Genomic DNA, 20,913 nt, shown 5'->3' on the forward strand with positions numbered 1-20,913 from the left:
CTAACCAAATCATGAACCTGTGCCAGAGTACTTTCAGACTAGAGAGAGTTCAGGGACTTCTATCTTGTGACCTCAGAAAACCCCATTATGCTCAAGCATGCATGAAAACACCCACTTTGGACATGTTGTAGCTGTGTACTGGTGGGCCTATCAGTAATTGGATATAGGGCAGGATAGTATGAAAGCATGTACATTTTGTGGCTCTCAGAAATGTCCATAGTTTTCATCTCAGTGGAAATGGCAAAGTATAGTACAGATTTATTTTAGAAGATTGCATTTTTAGCTAATTTGTACAGTGCACAGTGGAATACAATGCTCATAGCTTTGAATTACCAAACAAACAATCTTCAAGGTTACATGATAAAAGACTTTTGGGCTGCATGTGTCTTCAGTGATCTAGCTGGTGGCACACTGTTGGAATGTGTGATCTGGGTTGAAATCGATGCAGGGCTATATCAGTGTTTCTTTTTCTTACAACTGGTAAAATGAAATGTAATCAAGTGGTGCAGTACATCTTGACCAGATTTAATACTAAATGTGAATTCATGGCTTTAGAAATGTTTTATTTATTGTTATGCTTGACTTCTTGAATAGTAATATTTTCAGTTGTTATGTTCAAATTCAACACATCCTAATACATGTTAAAGGGTGAGCTTTAGTTTTTCATGCCGAATAATTGTATGCTGATTTCAGAACCTGCTTTTTTGAAATGTGAAATTTAAAAATTCATATGAAGCTTAAAAAATCTTTAGGAAAATTGAGTGAAGGGATCCGATGTACTGTATTTATTTGCAGATATAAATATTGAATATTTCCTGCTTAAATACAATTTGCTATAGTTCATGCCACCATTTTCCACCCCTCTTATCTTGTTAATTAGTGAAAGCTTCAAAATAAATTACATTGGGTACATTTTGTGACCTTTATATAAAGAAAGTCTTTTGAATATGGGAAGAAAAGTTTAAATAAAATATGATAAATCTGAGTAAAAACTAATTAAACTTGGGGTCTGTCCATGAGGTTAAACCAAGAACTGTGGCAGATAAGTTAATGAATCCCAATTATTTTTTAATGAATTTCTTATTTACATTTCATGTCTTTTCAATTTGTTTATTGTATTAAGCCTCAAAATGGGAAGAGTGTTATCGTTGGATAATTAACCAAATTAAGTCAGCCACACATTGTCCCAGTAATAATGTACAGTATCTCTTCTACTTAGCTGCAGGTGTTTCCATGTTATTGTAGATGTCCAAGGTACTACTTTAAGTAATGGCGTTGTTTGACTCTAACTTATTGTTGTGAGTCCCTTTAGCCAAAACTCCACTGTGGTCAGCATGCCCCATCAATGTTCCATATCATTCACACTCCCCGAGGCATAAAAATCATATGCATATTCCCTTATACACACGCACTCACGCACACACGCACACACACACACACACACACACACACACACACACACACATGCACACATGTGCACTTGCACACACACACACACACACACACGCACACACACATACACATACTATACACATACTGTACACATACTGTACACATACTATACACTCATGAATTTACTCATAAATTCAAGTATCACTCGCAGGATACATCACAAATGAAGTCACGGTTTAGTAATTAATGAAGCATCCACTCAAAGCCCTGAAGACGATCACATTCTTATCAAATTCCCTGCTTGGCTAGACCTTCACCGTCAGACACTATTGCCACCCACCTCTCACACCCTGACCCAACCCCTCTCTCATCCTTTATAACACACTCTTGCAGTGGTAGAATGCTAGTTCATTTCATGTTGAATTCTCACTTTGACTAGAATTGGCTTGCGTGTGTGTGTGTGTGTGTGTGTGTGTGTGTGTGTGTGTGTGTGTGTGTGTGTGTGTGTGTGTGTGTTTGTGTGTGTATAAAGGTAGCCATGTGTTGCTGTATCTACCTGTGCTCTAGCTGAAGTGTGTAACCTTTGTGTATTTTTACCCGACATGTGTGTGTGTATACTGATACTTCCCACCTTACTGCTACCCCCCCCCCCCAGGGTTTGATCTTTCTCTTTCTCACTTTATCTCACTCAAAACTATCCCTCCCCTCTTTCTCTCTCTCTCTCTCTCTCTCTCTCTCTCTCTCTCTCTCTCTCTCTATCTATCTGTCTCTTCTCACTCCTTCCCTCTGCCCCCATTGTTAACTCTGCCCTTCTCCCCTGTTTGGCCTTCCAGTGCAGCACCATTTGGCGAGTATGCAGGAGAGGAAGATTAAGCATGAGAACGATGCCGTGCAGTTTCCTTACCATGGTTAGAGAACATTACTCTCCTCTTCTCCCACACTGTCTGTGTGTCTCTACAAACTCTCTCTATATAACGATTTTATATATATATATATATATAAATGATATACCTGCTTTACCGTAGATCATATCTGCCTCCTGTTGTGTCTGTCTCTCTGCTTGTCTTGCATACTGCATTCGCTCTACCCTTTCAAAAGGGCAGGGCAGCGTTTGACCTGTCCCTCCATTATTGTGCGTGTGTGTGTTTGCAAGTGTGTGTGTGTGTGTGTTCGTGTTTGTGTGTGTGTGTGTGTGTGTGTGTGTGTGTGTGTGTGTGTGTGTGTCTGAGAGAGAAAGAGAGAACCTGGGCCTTCTTCCTTAACTGCTACTGCTTGCGCTGCTGGGGTGCTGTTGTTTTTCTCACTGCTGAGAGTGTTGGCTCGGTGAAGGGTGTTGCATATCAGGGGATTGTGCCAGATCTCAGCCGCCTTTGAACTCCTGTTTTGGCTTTTTGGTCATTCAGGGTTACTTTCAACCCAGTGCTCTCTTTCTGTTGGAGATTGTAGATTCCTTTTCAGTTTGATTCAGAACTATTTGCTCTTGAAGTTATCTGACCTGAGAGGTATCAAAGTATTTGGTTATAGTATTTAGATATAGTTGATAAATGCCATAAGGTGCATTTTGTTTTGTAATGGATGTAAAATAACCACACAATTAAAACAATTACAGGGGGTCAGATTATTTTAAATTACTGTAGACTGCAGATAATCAAGGTGATAAAGGTTTACAATTATGGATAATCATAATAATAAAAGTGATCAAAATAATTACTATTCAAAGGGCAGTGGCTATTGATTATTTTAGGATTCCACTAATTAATTCTAATTCATTTCTTCCCAATGAAAAACAGATGGAGATGAAAGACAAATGCCCTTTTACAAATATTTAGGTAAAGTATTTATTTATTGAAGCCATACTCTGTTATTTACATGACTTCATGACTTTTCATCACTAATGTTATGGTCTCATGGTGCTGGGCAATATTTCAATTCAATCGTGGCGGTTCATTGTCAGCAGTTTGTCAGACCTGTACAGCCAATGTGCAGGCAATATTTTCCTCCCTATATATCACAACACAGACCAGTCTCACAGCTTAGGAATCTCAGGTCAAGGCTTGCGTACCCAGGGAACTCACCCACCCTGATGTATGGCTGTATGCACTGCATTGCACTCTGCTTTGGCAGGAAGCCAAATGTGGGGAAGGTAACTGCCCCCTCCTCCCCCTCACTGCCCCCACTCCCCCCACTCACGCTGGCCTCTCCTCCCACACTGCACCTGTGCTGGAGGCCTGTTTGGCCCGTCAGGCCGACGCTCCTGAATGTGCCCATGACTGTGTGGCAGGTGTTGGCTCCTCGGCGCTCCTCTGTGCTGCACGCGGTGGGCAGAGAGAAAACCACCGCTTCCACACAGGACCAGGGCCTTCCTGCCCACCGCCCCCACTGCGAGGGCTGGCAGAGGACTGGCCAGTTGACCACGACTAGTTTCCTATCCCTCTCTCTCTCTCTCTCTTTCTTACTTTCTCTTTCTCTGTCTATTTTCTATATCACTCTTTTTCTCCCTTTTTTTTTCTCTCTCTCTCTCTCTCTCTCTCTCTCTCTCTCCCGCTCTCTCTCTATCTTTATCTGTGTCTGTTTTCTGTATGTCTCTCTCTCTCCTTTCCTACATTTTTTGCTCTTTGTTTCTTTTCCCCTCTCTGAATGTCTCTCTCGCTCTCTTCTCTTTTCTCTCTCGCTCTCTTTCTAAACATCCTCTTCTTTTTTCTGGCCTCACGTACCTCATCAGCGTATGATTGCATTGACTCTAATGAAGGGAGCACTAATGGGCCTGCCTGCTGTCTCTGTGGTTATGTCACTGGACACCCGGGGACCGGGCAAAGCTGTGCAGCCTCAGGCACTAGTGCTGCTTGGCTAGCGTGTTAGCATGCTGGTGTGCCGGGGCCCAGCCTGTGTGGCAACGGATGCGGTTGTTATGGCGATGGAGGGAGTTGTGGGTAAGGGTGTGTGTGTGTGGTGCTGAGCTGGGCTCAGCTGCCATGAAGGAGACTATGCTGAGCCGGTTATTCAGGCAGCAGTGTGCTGCGGACTCCCACCTGTCACACCCAAATGCACACAGCACTCATGAAAGATGCACAGGAGTTTGTGTGTGCACACACACATACTTACACACGTGCACACATGCTCACAGACATAGACACACACACATGCATACATTCACACACACACACACACACACACACACACACACACACACACACACACACACACACACACACACACACACACACACACACACACACACACACACACACACTCATGCAAGCAGACTAACCCAAACAAACAAGACAAAATGCACTCAGGTGTGTTGTCTCTACGCGACGGGCCTTCTGTCTTCAAAATTTCCCTCATACACATGCTCTCTCTCTGACTCTCTCTCTCCCTTACACACACACACACACACACACACACACACACACACACCCAATCTGGTGAGGCGTGGAGCTCCGGTCCAGATGGTGCCTCCATGTGTCGACAGCAATGGGAGCTACTGGGTTACAGAAGACATCTGTTATGGTGATGATGGTAGTGGTGGTGGTGGTGTGCCTCTGTGTGTGTGTGTGTGTGTGTGTGTGTGTGTGTGTGTGTGTGTGAGCACCAATGTGTGTGTGTATGCGTACGTTTAAATGTGTGTGTGAGAGAGGGAGAAAGAGAGAGAGAGAGAGGGAAGGGAAGACATGTTCTGCTCCAAAGGTGATTCACCACCTGAATGAAACGCTCCAAGCCTGGCAGAAGGTGAGGATGCCATTCATCATGGCTTCAGCTGCTCCCCCTGCGCCTGGTTTTATGGTGTTAAGCTTCCCCCTATGCATGCCCCAGTCTGCCTTTAAAGCCATTTGTGGCCATAATTTGTGGCGTACCGCTTTTGGGGGGAAACTATTGCTTATTTACCTATTTATTTATTTGTTTGTTTGTTAGTGACACGAGGCAGAGTTGAAACCCACTCCCACTGCTTTGGTTTGTGGAGAGCCATGAAAGCCTTGGTGGCGAGATGTGGAGGTTTATTTGTATGTTTGCGTGAACAGACTTTTTGTTTGGGGTTTTGTGTGTGTTCGTGTCCTGGCAGGAGGGGTGTGTGCATGTTGTGTGTGTGTGTGTGTGTGTGTGTGTGTGTGTGTGTGTGTGTGTGTGTGTGTGTGTGCCATTCGGAGGCAGTCTGAGGCTTGTGTGGCGGCCAGCTTGTTAGCGTGGCGAGACTGGAGGGTCATGGGAGCAATTGATTGGCTGCCAGTCTGCCCGAGCGTTGTGCCAGGAGTTGGACAGAGAAATAACAGAGAACAAAACGACACACACACACACACACACACACATACACACACACATACACACATAAGCACACACACAAACACACAAACAGGGCCACACTCACAGGAAGGAGTAAGATCATAGTAACTTCTGTTAGCTTTAACTCTCAAAGCTTTTATTTAGCGTCTGGCAATGCTGCATATATTTAAAGAAGATTAAAATTTTGATTAAGCACAGCAGCTGCAACCAAATTTATGCACATATACAAATCTTACAAATGACATACAATTTGAATGTGAAAAATATTATTCTCCTCTAATCTAGCTAATATTGCATCATTCACAGCTAAATGCATTGGAAAGAGCAATAGCTTTCCCAGAATGAGAGAGCACTCTAGAAAAAATCCTCTCTGTTATAAACAAAAAAAAAGTGTAAAAACATGCCAGTGAGCAGCAAATATGCTTGGAGGAAAAAAAGTTTAGTTTTCCTTTACCATTAATCCATTAAAATGTTCTAGATCATTTTAAAAAGTGAAACAAAAATATTACAGGTATGACCATAAATTGCCACTATGACCGTAAAGTCAAAGGGTGATCATACCCTGTTGCTTATAATCAGGCTACAGTCTATGCCAATTTACTATGGACACATAAATCACAATAATGGAGTCAAAGATAGAGAGATTTCGGAGAAGTGTAATGTTTTTGTCAGTTGAAATCCCTTTTTCTCCCTCCTTTTGAGAGTGTGTTTATGTTGGTATGGGAATGGTATTTAATAGTAGTGTTGGGTGTCAATGGTTGATCTCTTTGGGTAGTTGCGTTTGGCATCTCTACAGTTTTGGGTAGTTGCGTTAGGCGTCTCTATTAACCGTCACTCTCAGCCTCCTCCTCACACACCCGCAGCTAGCCCCCACAGTTGAGATGAGTTTTTTTACACACTCAGAAAAATTCCCCTAAAATCCTCTTTATTTAAAATGCTCTAATGGTGCTTGACAGGGGATAGTGTGTGTATGTGTGTGCGTGGGTGTTATGTGTGTATGGTTTTAAGCATTAATACCGTCACACCAAAAAAATGTATCACATCTCTTCATATCCTCTCCCACTCATTCTCTCTCTCTCTCTCTCTCTCTCTCTCACTCTCTCTGTCTCTCTCATCGTCACACATTTTTAGAAAGGCAGAACACATGCTCACACCACCACCACCTCCCGTCCCTTGGCACCCCCCCCCCTTCCTCCCTCGTTGCCATACCTACACCAGCCTACGCTCAGCGAGGCCCAGCTGCTCCACAGGCTGAGAAGGGAATTGTGGGTAATTGCAAGGAGATAAAAAAGAATCTCTGTGACATCACAGTTGAAAAGAGTGCATTCACAATGACTTGGCCAGTGGCTACAGTTACACACAGCTTTATCATCTCAAAGGGACTGGCACCAGGCTGCTTTCTTTTTTAAACATGCGGTCTGTGCGGAGCACACGACTGTCAGCCGGCATGCACACTTTTCGTGGACCTCTTGTCGTGGTCACGGCTATTTCCACTGTGTTCCGTATCCCTGGTGAGGCTGGCTTTTGATTAAAAAAGTATCATATATATTTTTGGAATGACAAGAGTAGCTCTCAAAGTTTTGCCGAGGTCACACACTCCATTTGGCTGCGTCTCCCCGAGCCGGCAAATCTGAAATTGTGTGTTGGGATTACCATATATCAAAATCACTTCCCTCAAAACCAGCCACATGAAGCCGTGATCATAAACCTGAGGCTTGTGCCCCCCTCCGTTGCCCTGACACATTTGGCTGTGTTTCTGGGTCATCTGGTTAGCCTAGCCTATACTTAGCCTTCTTGTTTTTGCCAAATGGTGGAATATTCCATAGAAGGGAGCACTGGCTGTGGCAGCCTCAACCGACATTTATAGAAGTAGGAGGACACTTTAATATGTTGTTATATATGTGCGGGTCACGCTGTCACACTCTTTCTTTCTTTCTTTCTTTCTTACTTTCTTTCATTTGCTCTCCTTCTCTTTTTTTCTTCTTCTTACCTTCCCTCCTCCCTCAGTTTCTCTCACTTCCTCCCCCATTATTCTCACTCCTTTCTTCCGCTACCCGTTCCTCCTCCCGTTGGCTTTGGTCCTTCTGCTCGATGCTTGGAGCGAACAGCTTGTGTTTGTTCTCCATCCATTTTTTACATGGAAATTATGAAAAGAAATGTGCCATTTTCTCGCTGCCACTGTTGTGGAGTAGCACCAAGCACCATGTCGATAGACAGGCCACAGGCAACGGTAAATTGAGCTGCTCTCGTGGTGGGTTCTGGGAAGCCACCATCTCTCACCCTTCCTTTTTCCTTTGTGAGAGCAAAAAACGATTGGTGACTTTGCTACATGTGTGGTTTGCATTGCTGTCTGGAGAAGATGCCAATCAAGGCCCTTCTGAGTGTTTTAATGATGTGGTGTGATGGAACAGAACGGAGGTGACTTATGTTGAAAGAGAGAGAGACAAGGGTGCTGTCAATTCTCCTCCCATCACCCATTTCTCAGTCTATCAAAGAGCTGATGGATCAGAAAAACACAAGCTCCCCCACAGACCACGCACAGTCCAGTCTACCACCACCTCCCCCACCCCCACCCTACTCCCCATTCATCATTCTGTGTGCATCCTGTGCTCTGCAGACAAACAGACAGACAGACTGACTGACAGGCAGTTGAATGTGTGGGATTTGCTACAAAAAGCCCAAAGCCTCTCCCTGCTGTCCTCCCCCAAGTCCTCTTACACCAAGTGCTGCTTTCAGTCCAAAGCTTCTCTCTGGACTTTGCTCTACCCTAAAATACCAGTGTTGATGGCTAGAGACCTTGTAGAAGTAGAGCAAATCTTATGTGTTATCCAACCATTGCTATCAATACACTATCATTTAGAATAATTTTTTAAGGAATTTTTTAGACATTATATCAGTTGATTTAAAAAGAAGATCAAAAACATCAAAGCGACAAAAAAATCCTGTTCATTAAATCCACATCTCTGTTCTGCCATTTTTTTTATTATTTTATTCTTTTTTGTTTTATTTTTTATTTTTATTTTTTTTTGTTGTTGATCCCATTTTTGCCAGGACTCTCCTCGCCTGGTTCTCTAAAGAAGCCGGGGAAATTCGATTTCAGCGCCCTGTCGCCCCAGACGAGGCCTCCCCGCATGACCTTCACCCACAACCCGCTGCACATGCTGGCGGGCGTGAGACCAGGTGAGACACCCACCCCACCCCCCCTCTGAAACCCCCGAAACCCCCCTCACCCACCCCCAGCTCTGCCCCAGCTCTGTCCCAGCCCCACTCCACTCCAATCCGCCTCACCCCGCCCTGCCCCTGCCCCCCTCTGCCCCCTCGCTCAGACTCCTGGGGTGCTCTGGGACTCGGGGAGAGGTGAGGGGCTAGCTGCAAAGGGGGCTAATCCAAATAAACTATTCGTGGTGAAGGGATTGATTTTTTTTGTGTTGATTTTTTTTGTTTTTTTTTTTGGTTTGGCTTTCCTGTTTTTTTCCCTTCCCCTCCACTTTTCTCCTCTCACATCCTGGCAAACCACTAAAGACCCCTCTCCTTCCCCTTACCCCTGCACTACTGCGTCCTTGTACCTCTCAAGGGAGTCTGTCTGTCTGTCTGTGGTTGGGGGCTTTTTTCCTCTTTAAATCTGGGGTGGTAGTCTTCACACCAAAACAACCCTCCCGGTCTCAGTGTTGTGTAATTTCAGTTTTCATTTAATTTATTTGTTTATTGATTTTATTTTCTTTAATCTGGCAGCCACTATCTCTCTAATCTTCTTGATCAATCTATCACCTGTTGCAGTTTCCAGCCAACACATTGGCTGTGCATACGGCAGTTAATATCTGCAGGCCCTGATTCCCTGTTGCTTTAACACTGTCTGACATGGTCAGTTTGACAGGTCGTAGTGGTCTATGGGGAAATAAGGCCATATTCACTATGTATTATACACTATATTCAGGCAAGATCATTCTTCTGGGCCCACACCTTACTTGGCCCCTTAGATCTTTTTAATTAAGGGTGTTCCACCATGACAGTATTGCATCGGTGGTCTTTTTATTTGTTTGTAAATACTGATAAATGAAAAGTATTTGAGTTCATCCAGAATTTTAGCAAATTAATGTTTTGATACAGGAAATGCATTTGTGGACATATCGACAGATGCACTGTACCTTGTACTAAACTTGAATTCACCCCTCTAGCCGCAAAAGGATTAAAGACGCTACCAGTGAAGGAGGTCAAACCATGTGTACACCACTATGTCACATATGCATCTATTTGTGTGTGTGTGTGTGTGCGTGTTTGTGTGTGTGTGCGTGTGTGTTTGTGTTTGTGTGTGTTTGTGTGTGTGTGTGTGTGTGTGTGTGTGTGTGTGTGTGTGTGTGTGTGTGTGTGTGTGAACTTGAGGCAGAGAGGGAGAGAGAGAGGAAGAGTGGGAGAGAGAGAGAGAGAGAGAGGGAAAGAGGGAGAGCTGCAGTGGTTAGCCTTGGCCAGGCTGGCCGCTGCCCTTCGCCCGGGCTGACGGTGTGGAGTTGGCAGGCGGGTGCGGGCAGCTGGGGCCCCTGCGGGGAGGGCTGAAGGGCACGGGCTCTCCGGGAGGCCAGGGACTGGGCCCGCCACTCCACGCCACTCCGCTCCCCTCCGCTCCCCTCCATACCAATCCAGCGAGCGAGCGAGTGAGCGGGCTAGCAAGCCATTCATCTATCTATCTAGGCTAAGCAACAGACCTCTGCAGCCACTAGGAGTTTGCCGGCGGTCCCCATTGCCGCTCTCGAGCCGTGTTTTGATTGAGCTCTCTCTGCAGATGGGAGCACATCTGCACGGCTGCCGACCCGGAGATAGTCTCAGCCATGTTTATTCGTTCATTTATTTATTATATCCATTGGAAGTCCTCGCACGTACATTATCTCAATGCCAAATTAGTGTGGTGAACCGGGAACGCACTGAGACCCTGAGCAATAGAACTTTGAATGGGAAAAGCACAGCTCAATAACTTCCTTTATTTTGGTTTTATTGTGTAACAAGTGTGTGTGTGTGTGTGTGTGTGTGTGTGTGTGTGTGTGTGTGTGTGTGTGTGTGTTTTTTTTTGTGTCTGTGTGTGTTTCTCTGTGTGTGTACATCATTCAGTGGCATTACTATTTAATGTAGAGTGAATCTCTGGTGTCCTAGCCCATCCAGTGGTGCAGTGGTATCTCTGCTCTGTCCTCATCTCAGTCCAAACCTACTGTGTCTCTGGCTGGCCCCTCTGAAGGGGTCAGCCTCCCCTCATCAGCTCTGCTCCTGGGGTAGTGTCCATGCAGGGTCCACCTCCAGCACAGCCTGTGCTCTTTCACTCTGACCAGGCCCTGTCTCATCCCTCTGTTTTTTTCCCTTCCCCTCTCTCTCTCTCTCTCTCTCTCTCTCTCTTTCTCTTTCTTTCTCGTCTGCAGGAAGCCCCCGTGCCTCTGCCTCCTCCCTGCACTTCCCCTCTCCCTCCATCATCCAGCAGTCCAGCCCGTACTTCACCCACCCCACCATCCGCTACCACCACCACCCGGGCCAGGACCCGCTCAAGGAGTTTGTGCAGTTCGTATGCGCTGACGGATCAGGGCAGGCCGGAGGCCAGGTAAGCAGACACCCACCCACCCAACTCAGCCACCCACCCACACCCACCCAACAAGAAAGCTGATATATACAGAACCGGGGCCTTCGTTTATACCTCCGCCCAAGAAAACACACACACTCATACACACACACACACACACAAACACACACACATGCACACACAAACACACACACACACACACACACACACACACACACACACACACACACACACACACACACACACACACATGTGCACACACACACACACACACACATGCATGCACACACACACACACACACACACACACACACACACACACTCACACACACACACACTTCTTGCAGTTCTGCAAAATGTCAGGCAGTGTAGAGGTAGAGTGTGAGGGAATGGAAGGAACATTATAAAAGCAACTCATCCTCCATTGCTGACTATGCATACATACATGGGGATGTCAGCATTAATTAACAACAGTATAAGGCTCTGAATTCTCTGTTGTAGTCTAAGTCAAAAACCAAAATGACACATCTGTTGTGAGAGAGGACCAGCTCTTTAACAGGACACATTTTAAGGGATCACCACAGTATTTTGGGTTAAGTCCTCTGGTGTCCTCCAGCCCTAGTTGTTGTAGCAACTGTTGTGACGTGTTGAGAAACAGGGAGAAGGGAGTAATTGGAGTCTGTATTGTCTAAATATTTTGTCATCTGTTTTCTGCCCGTGCTCTCTCTTACCCTCCCCCATACCCACAATACATTTGAATGTTTTGGTTATTGTTTTTTGTTTTTGTTTTTTTGGTCCTTTTCCCCATTGTTTTGCTCTGCCCACACTGTCAGGTATGTGTGTGACCCACAAATTCCCAAAACCCAACCAGCATATTCCTGTCCAGCCTCTGGCACTTTTGCCTTTTTTTATACATTCGATCATTCGTCTTGACGTGTTGTGGTTGTGGTGTTGATGCTTTTATTTTGTAGCCCCCAATCCCAACACTTTTTTTTTTTTGGTATGATGGTCCCATCATCGGCGAACTATCCCACGATCATTCACCCCATCCCTGGAGACACTCCCTCCTGTCACAGCTCTCCATGATGGCCGAGCCTGAACATCACACCTCACGTGTTTGCATTTGTGGATGTTTCCCATGGTTGCCTCCCATACATACATACTTACACATGTAAAAACACTCATGCGAAACTCCACTTCGACGGACGACAAACTTATCATGACAAACAACTCACTCTTCCTCACCTCTGCCTTCGCCTACTCTTCTTTTCTTTCCCTCTACTCCTTCTCATTTCCCTCCTCCTTGTCCTCCTCCTCTCACTCTCACTGTCGTGCCGGTTTTGTTTTGACGGATTTTTTCTTTTTTCTTTTTTTTTTGAACGTTTTTTTTCTTTTTTTGTCCTTTTCTGTTTCATTTTTATTTTTCTGGGTTTGTTTGCTTTTGGCTTGAGTTTCTCACTCACGTGTCCTCCTCCGCCCTCCTTCCTCACCCTGTTTGTGTTGTCTGCAGCCAAACGGGAGCGGCCAGAGCAAAATGCCGGGCTCCTTCTTGCTGCCTCCACCCCCCCCGGTGGCCCGCCCAGTGCCCCTTCCCATGCCCGACTCTAAACCCAGCAGCACGCCCCCTGACGGCGGACTCACCTCGCCCACATCTCCGTGTAAGTGACCCCCCCCCCCCCCAAACCCGCGCCCCTCCATTGCCCCAGAAACAAGTGAGCTGACCACCATCAAAAAGAACCCCAACCAAACCAATCAGTCAGTCAACTACATAACCTCAACAACAATGCCAATGAACAACAAACAATCCCCCTTCTGATCACTGCATTGCTCCCCGCCACTATCCTGCTTACTGGCATCCAAGCAGAACTCATCACTTGCCCTCCACCCTGCTCTACCTCATGCCCCCTCACAAGGGTGCATTTACCCAGTCCATGCCCTCACATCTAATGCCATGGGCTAGCCTCTCTTGAAGAGGTTCTCACATGCCCTGTAGATGTGAGCTTAATGTAGGTTCCTCAGTGGAGAAGCCCATAGGTTGAGTTCTGTGCCCATTTTTTTTTAGCTGTTACCCCAAGTAAACTTGTGTTAACTCCCCCCAAACACTTCCCTCCGAAACCCTGGAAACATGACAAACCGGTCTGTAATGGCCTCCAGCCCACCTCCACTTAAGATATCTCTTCTCAGGTCTGGTTTTGATGTTAGGGTACAAATTTAGGGCAGTTATCTTGTGGACTCCAAAAACAAAAAATTCCATTCAGTTCTTTGTGGCATTTCCAACATCAATCTATTTCTCAGTATTAATATCAGCAAGAATTTCCATTTGAATTTTTGTTTTAATTTTGTATAATTTTTGAATGTTGATTTTATGTTCCTGTTGCTATTCCTGTTGATTTGGATTCATTTGCTGATTCTGTGCAATTCTGTGCGCGATTGGTAGCAACAGGGGTGTGCCGTGTTGAAGCACATGCAGGCTCCCTCCCACAGTTTGGTCCAAACCCACATGTCGGGCAGGGCAGAGTGTCGGGCAAGGGTGGCAGCTTGGGCAAAGGGCAAGACAGGTCTAACTGACCATGTGAGGGGCACTGGACGGAGCACTACTCTCTGTTTTTTTTTTTTAACTAATCTTCTGTCTCCCTTTTTAATTTCCGTTCTCAATTCCTGTTCTTCCTTTGTATTTGTTTGACGTCTGTTATGTTTTTCCCCTACCTCCTGGATTTGTCAGTTTAATTGTTTGTTTGTTTGTTTTTCACCACAATCGATGTCTCAAGTCCTTTATGTATCTATATGTCTGCTAATCCCAAATGACCCAATCAAAACCACTACTGCTCTTCTTGAGACTTAACACATTATAACCAGTTTCCTGTAAATGGATTAAGTATAGCTCTAAACTAAATGCCTCTTTCAATGGATATTTGCATTGAGGTTTTCTTTTAGGCTTAATCCATGTAGGAAACAGGCCCATATAGTCCACTATTCCACACCAACCACATCACACACACCATTCTCCCAGTCTCCCTGACTCATTGATGGCTGTGACGGGTGTAGCTGGTGTAGCTACCTCTGGAGTCCACTCTGTCCCACTTCAAAACTGCCCTAAATTTAGTACTACACTTGTGACCCTTAAAGAAACCTCAGGCCTTAAGTGAGAGCCGATTCAGCCAATCATGGTCTAGCACAAGATTAATTTCTTCCTCTCAGTGACGTCTGAGTGGAAGAAGAGAAGGGCAAGCTCATTAAACTTTTTATATCTTATGTGTGTTTTCCAAAGCTATATTACAAATTACAAACATTTAAATGTAGTTCCTTAGTGGCCCTTGCCTGAAAGGCTTCTATTGTTCTACAGGCACTGGTATCATTTTCAGATCTCTCCAAAGCGGTATTAAGGGACTCAGAACCAAACTATTTGTAATATGTCATTTCATCTGGGTCCTTTTGAAACTCAAGAAATGGTTCTGCCGCTCTCCAACTCTCATTGCCTATGGCAATAAATGTACACAAGGAATGTTTTCACAGTGGCTTAGACATATTCACTACATTGATTTTTAATTGTTGATGAAAAAGTGTGTGTTTTGTATTACACATTAACACCATGACAGTATTTGTACTTGTATTTGTATTTGTACACACATTGTTGTTGTTGTTTTCCTGTGTGTGTGTGTGCAGTCTGAATATCCTCTCTTTCTCTCTTCCTGTCTCCCCATACCCTTTTCTCAGCATACTCCACGCCAGGCTCCACAGCTCCCAACAGGTTTGTCAGCATCGGATCACGGGACAACAACTTTCTAAACATCCCCCAGCAGACGCAGGTAGGCCCCCCTTTTTGCCCTCTAAGCATTTATGTAAAAAGGCTTCTCAAACCCTCAAAGTCAAACTCATCCTGTCTTTAAGCTCTCTCTGAAGACCCTTTCACTCATGCGTATTATGGAACACTTGAACACTTCAAGTTGATCAGATTTCCCCGGGCAAATCAAACCTGTGCCAAACATGTGTCGATCGTCATATTACTTTTTTTTATGTCCCTCCATGTCTTGCCCCAGACCGACACTTAGTGGAATGAACTTCTTGTCCTTTTTACCCTATTTGAATGTGTTCCACCCTTTCGTATGCCTACCCTTTTACTCTACTCCCTCTTTCTTCCCACCCTCTTTCTCTCTCTCTCTCTCAGACTCTCTCTCCCTCTCTTTCTCTCCCTTGCTCTCTCAGCATGTTTACTCAGAAGCCCTGTTTGTGGCTGCTCTGTTTACCTAGCCAGTAAGCACTGAGGCTGCTGGGGCTGCTGGGGTTGGTTGTGTTGTTGTTGTTGTTGTTTTTTTTTGTTTTTTGTTTTTTCGAAGGGAGGGTGACTGATTTGCGCAGCAATGGCTCGCGGCTCTCCTCCCCTCTCTTCTGCTCCCCTCTCCTCTCCTCTGCTCCCCTCTCCTCTCCTCTCCTCTCCTCTTTGCTCCCTCACCCCGGTGCTGCCTGCCGCTGTGCTCCGCTCATTAATGTGTAAAAACCACAGCCACCCCCGGGCCTGCGCCGCGCCACATGGCAGCCATCTGAAGCCCGTCTCGCACTCCTGCCATCACTCTCGCTCTCGGCCCTCCTCTGTGCGTCTCTATGTCGCCCTCTGCTGGTCTCTCACTTCCTCTCATTTCCTCCCCGTCTGATTCTTACCCCCCCTCTTCCCCCTCCAAGGCCCCCCATTCACTGGCCTGTCTCTTTTTGACTTTTCTTTCTTTCTTTTCTTCTGGTCACACTTCAGTCCTGTCTGGAGCATTTCATTTCACTGCTGATGGCACACATACTCACGTGCGCCCTTGACTCTGCCATGTCTCCCTGTCTTTCACAGGCTCCTTATGAGCTGTTTAGCGTTCTGCCGAGGAGAGCTCACTGTGTCCTCCACATGTGTCGAGCACTCGCAAACACATCTGGATGTAATCGGAATATGGTCTTTTAATGGCACAGACATCTGCAGCTGTGATGGGCTATGCACATAAGTTGAATCTGAGATGGAGAACTGCAGCACGATGCCAGAATTGCTTGTGAGAGTGAGTGAGTGAGTGACTGAGTGAGTGACTGAGTGAGTGAGTGAGATAGAGAAAGAGAGAGAAAGAGAGAGAGAGAGAGAGAGAGAGAGAGAGAGAAAGGAAGAGAGAGAGAAAGATAGAGACAGAGAGAGAGAGAGACAGGGAATGAGGAACAAAATTAAGATTGAGAGAACACAATGAACTGGCTCCAATGACGGGTTCAGATTGAGGCACTTGGAAAAAGAGAGAAAGAGGGTGAAGGAGAGAGGCCTCAGAAAGTTATGTGGTTTGGGCTCTTTTAGGGCCCTATGTCAACGCAGACGGCAAACATGAGCCGTTTGGAGCTCTCTGCTGGAAGGGACCGAGCCTTACAGCCAGAGGGCCAGAGCGAACAGCAGAGGCGCATGAGGAAGAGAGAAAAAAAGCGAGGGAGCAAAGAGGCAGAGCAAAAGGAGAAGGGTTTTAGCACAGCCCTCCTTGTCGAGAAGTCACGTCCTGGCTGTCTGGTTGCCCACAGCAACCAGACATGATGTCATAGGCAGTTGAACTTGAACTTGAGAGGGGTGGGGGCAAGAAAAGAGGGTGGTCAGTGCTGCCAAGGATTACACAGAGAGAGAGAGGGAGGGAGAGAGGGGGGAGAGGGAGAGTGTTACCGAGAGGGGAAGAGTTAGTCTATATGCATGCTGTCGGGACAGAAGCTGAAGGGACAGGAGTGAGTAGAGAGGGAGGGCTGCAGGGGAACAGCAGAGAAGGGAGGGGGGTATTTGTGTGACCTGTGAGAGTCAAACATAACAAAAGGCGCTTCCCCCTGGAGGCGCGGGGTTTCCAAGACTTGACTTCCAGAATGTTCTTTCTGGTGGTTCACTGGTGCCAGATCTGTGTGTGTGTGTGTGTGTGTGTGTGTGTGTGTGTGTGTGTGTGTGTGTGTGTGTGTGTGACCCAGTTCTGCTGGCTTTTGCATGCTGAGCTGGAGAAACCCAATCTTTAGGCAGGGCACAGCAGCCTGAACCTCTCCTACTCTGTGCATGAGCACTTTGAGCACTGTGCCGGCAGACAGCACACACACACACACACACGCACACACACACACACACACACACACACACACACATATGCACACGCACACAAATTTCCCTCACGGGATCAAAAGAGTATATACACACACACATATGCAGACCGGTGTGGTCATATACAAAACAAACTGTAGAGTACTGTAGAGAACTATATTGTCAGCAAGGTGTATATTACAGTATTATTTTATGAACTTGCATGAATTCATACAGTACTAATAAAAGTCACTGCCTCCAGGAGGTGTTACTCTAACAGAAACAGAAACAGCTACACGACAGCATGAAATTCAGATCAGCAGATCAGGCTGTCGTGGCAGTGAGACAACCGAGGTCACTTTACTGCAGACTCAGGCGTCATCTAGTGGCAGCCTGAAAATGTGCAAACAAGATGCAAATCATGCCTGCAGATCTCTAACTCTTATCCTCTCTTTCTTTTCATCCACAGTCTTGGTTCCTCTGACAAGACCTGCCAGTTAATAAGCAACTAGAATTCAACTAGAAGCCTGTCATTATATTTGGGAAATTTCAAACAGAAAACATACAAACAAATATACAGTACACAACAAACAAAAAGTGTAATTGTGAAAAATAATATGCCAGCAGAACATGCCCTCTTATCCCTCCTCTGACCCCTCATACCAGAAACCTTAAAACGAGGCCAATCAGATCTGATCAGGAACTCTCAGCCCGTTTGTACTGGGACTCTCCCCACCCCCACCCCTGACAGACCCCGCAACCATCAAAATAAATAACAACAAAAACAAGCAAAAAAGAAACATACTCAGACAAAAAAGACCCAGCGCTTCTGCCCCAATTCAGAAGAAAAGAGGATCCCCAATCCAACCCATATGATCACAAATGAGTTTTTAACAATGGAGGACATCCCGTCAGCTCTCCGAACGACCACTCAACAGCAGAGCAGCAGCAACACAGCCGACGACGACCTAACACGAGGAGCAGGAGAGGAGAAGAGGAACCATCCTTCGCTGATATGGGTTTTTTGTACAAGGACGCATTGTGCACTGGCTGGGGAGATCAACAGTTCAATGGTGAAACACGAGAGGTGAAAGAAAAAAAAATATTCTGAGAAAAAAATGTAAACAACACAATGCATGTTTTTTTTAAAAGATTTGAAAAAGGACATGCAATTCTATTTTCCCAGCCACAAAACACACTGACAGTAAGTTGACTGCACAACCCCCCCCCCCCCACACACACACACACACACACACATCACATATACATACACACACACACATGCACACACACACACACACACACAAACACACATGGACAAACATACAACACACTTACACACTTGTCAAGGCGGTAGCACCCCTTTAGCATGGTGTGTAGTCAGCTACTCTATCCCTGTTCCTCCTACTGATACAGCCAAGCTGTTATAGACCCAGACACCCAAATGTTCCTGTGTGACCATTTCCAGTCAAAGAAATACAATCCAATCTGAAAGCTCACACACAAAAAATTGCACTACAAATTGCAACACTAATCTCTTGTGCACTAGTGAATGTGGGATGGTGAAGAAAGATGTTTGCACATTGTTATGAAGCATGAACAGGAAAAAATGTGGACATGATGTTACTTATCTTTTGAAACATGTCCAGCATTTTAGGGGCATTTTCTACAAGAGGAGTAGATGGTAGCCAGGGTATGGCCTCTTTACACACACACACACACACACACACAAACACACACACACACACACACACGCACACACACACACGCGCACACACACACACACACACACACACACACACAATGTGATTTAAATTGAGCTGATCGAAAAAAAAAAAATTAAAACAGGGTAAGGAAAATGTCAAAGAATGCTTGGTACCAAGAACATGAACATTTTCTAGAAGCAGGTGCTGCATATTAAGAAAAAAGCATGGTCTATTCAAACATGGCAAAGCGTTGGAAACAATTTCTAATTGTTTTTTAATTCTAACTATTGAATACATCTCCCCTGCGCCATTACTCTCAGAGGGATAAATGCCAACTCTGTGACCGATACATACACACATACACACGCACATTGTGTACTTGCATCCATCATCCAGTCACTGACACATCGTTGGCCAGCACTTCTTGGGCTTAGTGTGAGATGGCAATACAGCTAGTGTTTTAAAATCAGCCTCCCCTCAAAGTTGCCCGTATTTTTGAGGGAATAGACGTTGTCGTCCCCACACAATGGCCGCCGTTTTTAAAAGAGCATAGGCACATTCAGACAGGGTAAAAAAACGGGCCCCGCTACTCCTCTGGCCCCTGCCCCGCTCCCGAGCCTCTCGGCCGTGTTAAGTTTACCCCCCAGTTGTTTACACTCCCAGATGGCCTCTTTCCGCGCTCCAAGAGCGGAGGCCGCACTGCGGAGCAAAAAGCATGTGTGACGTGTCAGTAGCTGCAGTAGCTGTGCTCTGAGGCTCGTGGAGACGGGAGAGCTGGAGGAAGAGGCCCGACGCCATCACACCATCCTGACAAACCTCCCCTCGCATTCAGCACCGAGAGGCTACAAGGTTCGTCCTGAGTAGAGTATGCCCTCCCCACAACACTCACTCACTTACACACACACACACACACACACACTCACACGTGTATAACTACGACCGCACCACACAGCATGCCTGTAACCACCCCCACTAGATTTGACTATAAAGGGAAGCCTTGACTTAAGGGCAATCTGAGAATATGCCTTTAGATTTCCATTTGTTTAACGAAACTGTCATCCATGATCCGCAATGAGTTTTGTCTATTCTTTTTTTATTATTTGGTTTGTTTCCTTTTGTTTGGAACACAACACAAAATCGTAGACCTCACAAAATAACTGGACTGCCGGCCCATGTGCATGTTTCACTGCAGGGGAAGCTTGGTTGCCATGCAGTAGCCATTCCATCAGCTTCACCGAGAGCAGAATTACCATGGCAACGGTGTTTTCTTTTTCTAATCTATGGAAGTGCCTCAGAGTTTCCATTATGCAATTTGTTACGACATGAATTCAGGTTGTTTTTCTCACATATAAGCTATAAGGTGATAGAATTTTATGTCTGGATGAAAAAAAAATGATTAAGAAACAATAACAGCTCATGACAAAAAGAATGACAAGCGTCTTTATATATACACACAATATATCCATATATATTTATATATGCATTTTCTTTTTCTTTGCGAGATAAGCTCAGTGGCAGTCTAGTTATTTTTTGAAGTATTGGCATTGCCGTGTCACATCTTCATATTCACATATTTCTCCACAAAGTACCAGGCCCTTCTTACCATCATTCACCAGTAAATTGAGAACAGAAAAAGTCCATAGTGAATTCAATGGAAATGTTACTTTCAACAGAAAAAAGACATGCTCAGAAGTATTGAGGAATAAGAAGAGGTAAAAAAGATAAAGCTTTTTAATTTTTGTTTTCAGTTGTGTTTGGATGGGAATTATTGTTGAAAAATGATAATAATGTATGTTGATTGAGCCATGTGCAATGCCTTGAGTAGAACAAGCGTGTTTGCCTGTTAGATTGTTAGAGGGTGTGACCTGTCAGGAGGGGTTCAAAAAAAGACCTTCTATTCTAGTTTCCAGTCCTCCAGCTCCGGG

The 20,913-nt window shown here is 45.4% G+C and overlaps 1 protein-coding gene across 13 annotated transcripts in view; it reads left to right on the forward strand.

Moving 5' to 3' along the window:
• Positions 1-17,866, forward strand: part of nfixb (nuclear factor I/Xb) — a 120,257-nt gene extending 102,391 nt beyond the window's left edge. For 4 of the 13 annotated variants that reach the window (XM_076265376.1, XM_076265377.1, XM_076265379.1 and 1 more), the window contains 7 exons: positions 2,226-2,300; positions 3,183-3,221; positions 8,722-8,850; positions 11,073-11,248; positions 12,738-12,885; positions 14,942-15,033; positions 17,752-17,866. In XM_076265376.1, coding sequence (XP_076121491.1) covers positions 2,226-2,300; positions 3,183-3,221; positions 8,722-8,850; positions 11,073-11,248; positions 12,738-12,885; positions 14,942-15,033; positions 17,752-17,766 — 674 coding nt within the window. In that variant the 3' untranslated portion in view covers positions 17,767-17,866. The remainder of the gene's footprint in view (positions 1-2,225; positions 2,301-3,182; positions 3,222-8,721; positions 8,851-11,072; positions 11,249-12,737; positions 12,886-14,941; positions 15,034-17,751) is intronic. The other 9 variants (XM_076265378.1, XM_076265388.1, XM_076265383.1 and 6 more) reach the window with 6 other exon arrangements.
• Positions 17,867-20,913: the final 3,047 nt, after the last annotated feature.

The sequence above is a fragment of the Alosa pseudoharengus genome, unplaced genomic scaffold (genome assembly GCF_046254945.1).
Source record: "Alosa pseudoharengus isolate Yale_2024_CS ecotype anadromous, Long Island Sound unplaced genomic scaffold, YU_APseudo_1.1 YU_APseudo_1.1_scf_4, whole genome shotgun sequence".
NCBI classification, from domain to species: domain Eukaryota; kingdom Metazoa; phylum Chordata; class Actinopteri; order Clupeiformes; family Clupeidae; genus Alosa; species Alosa pseudoharengus.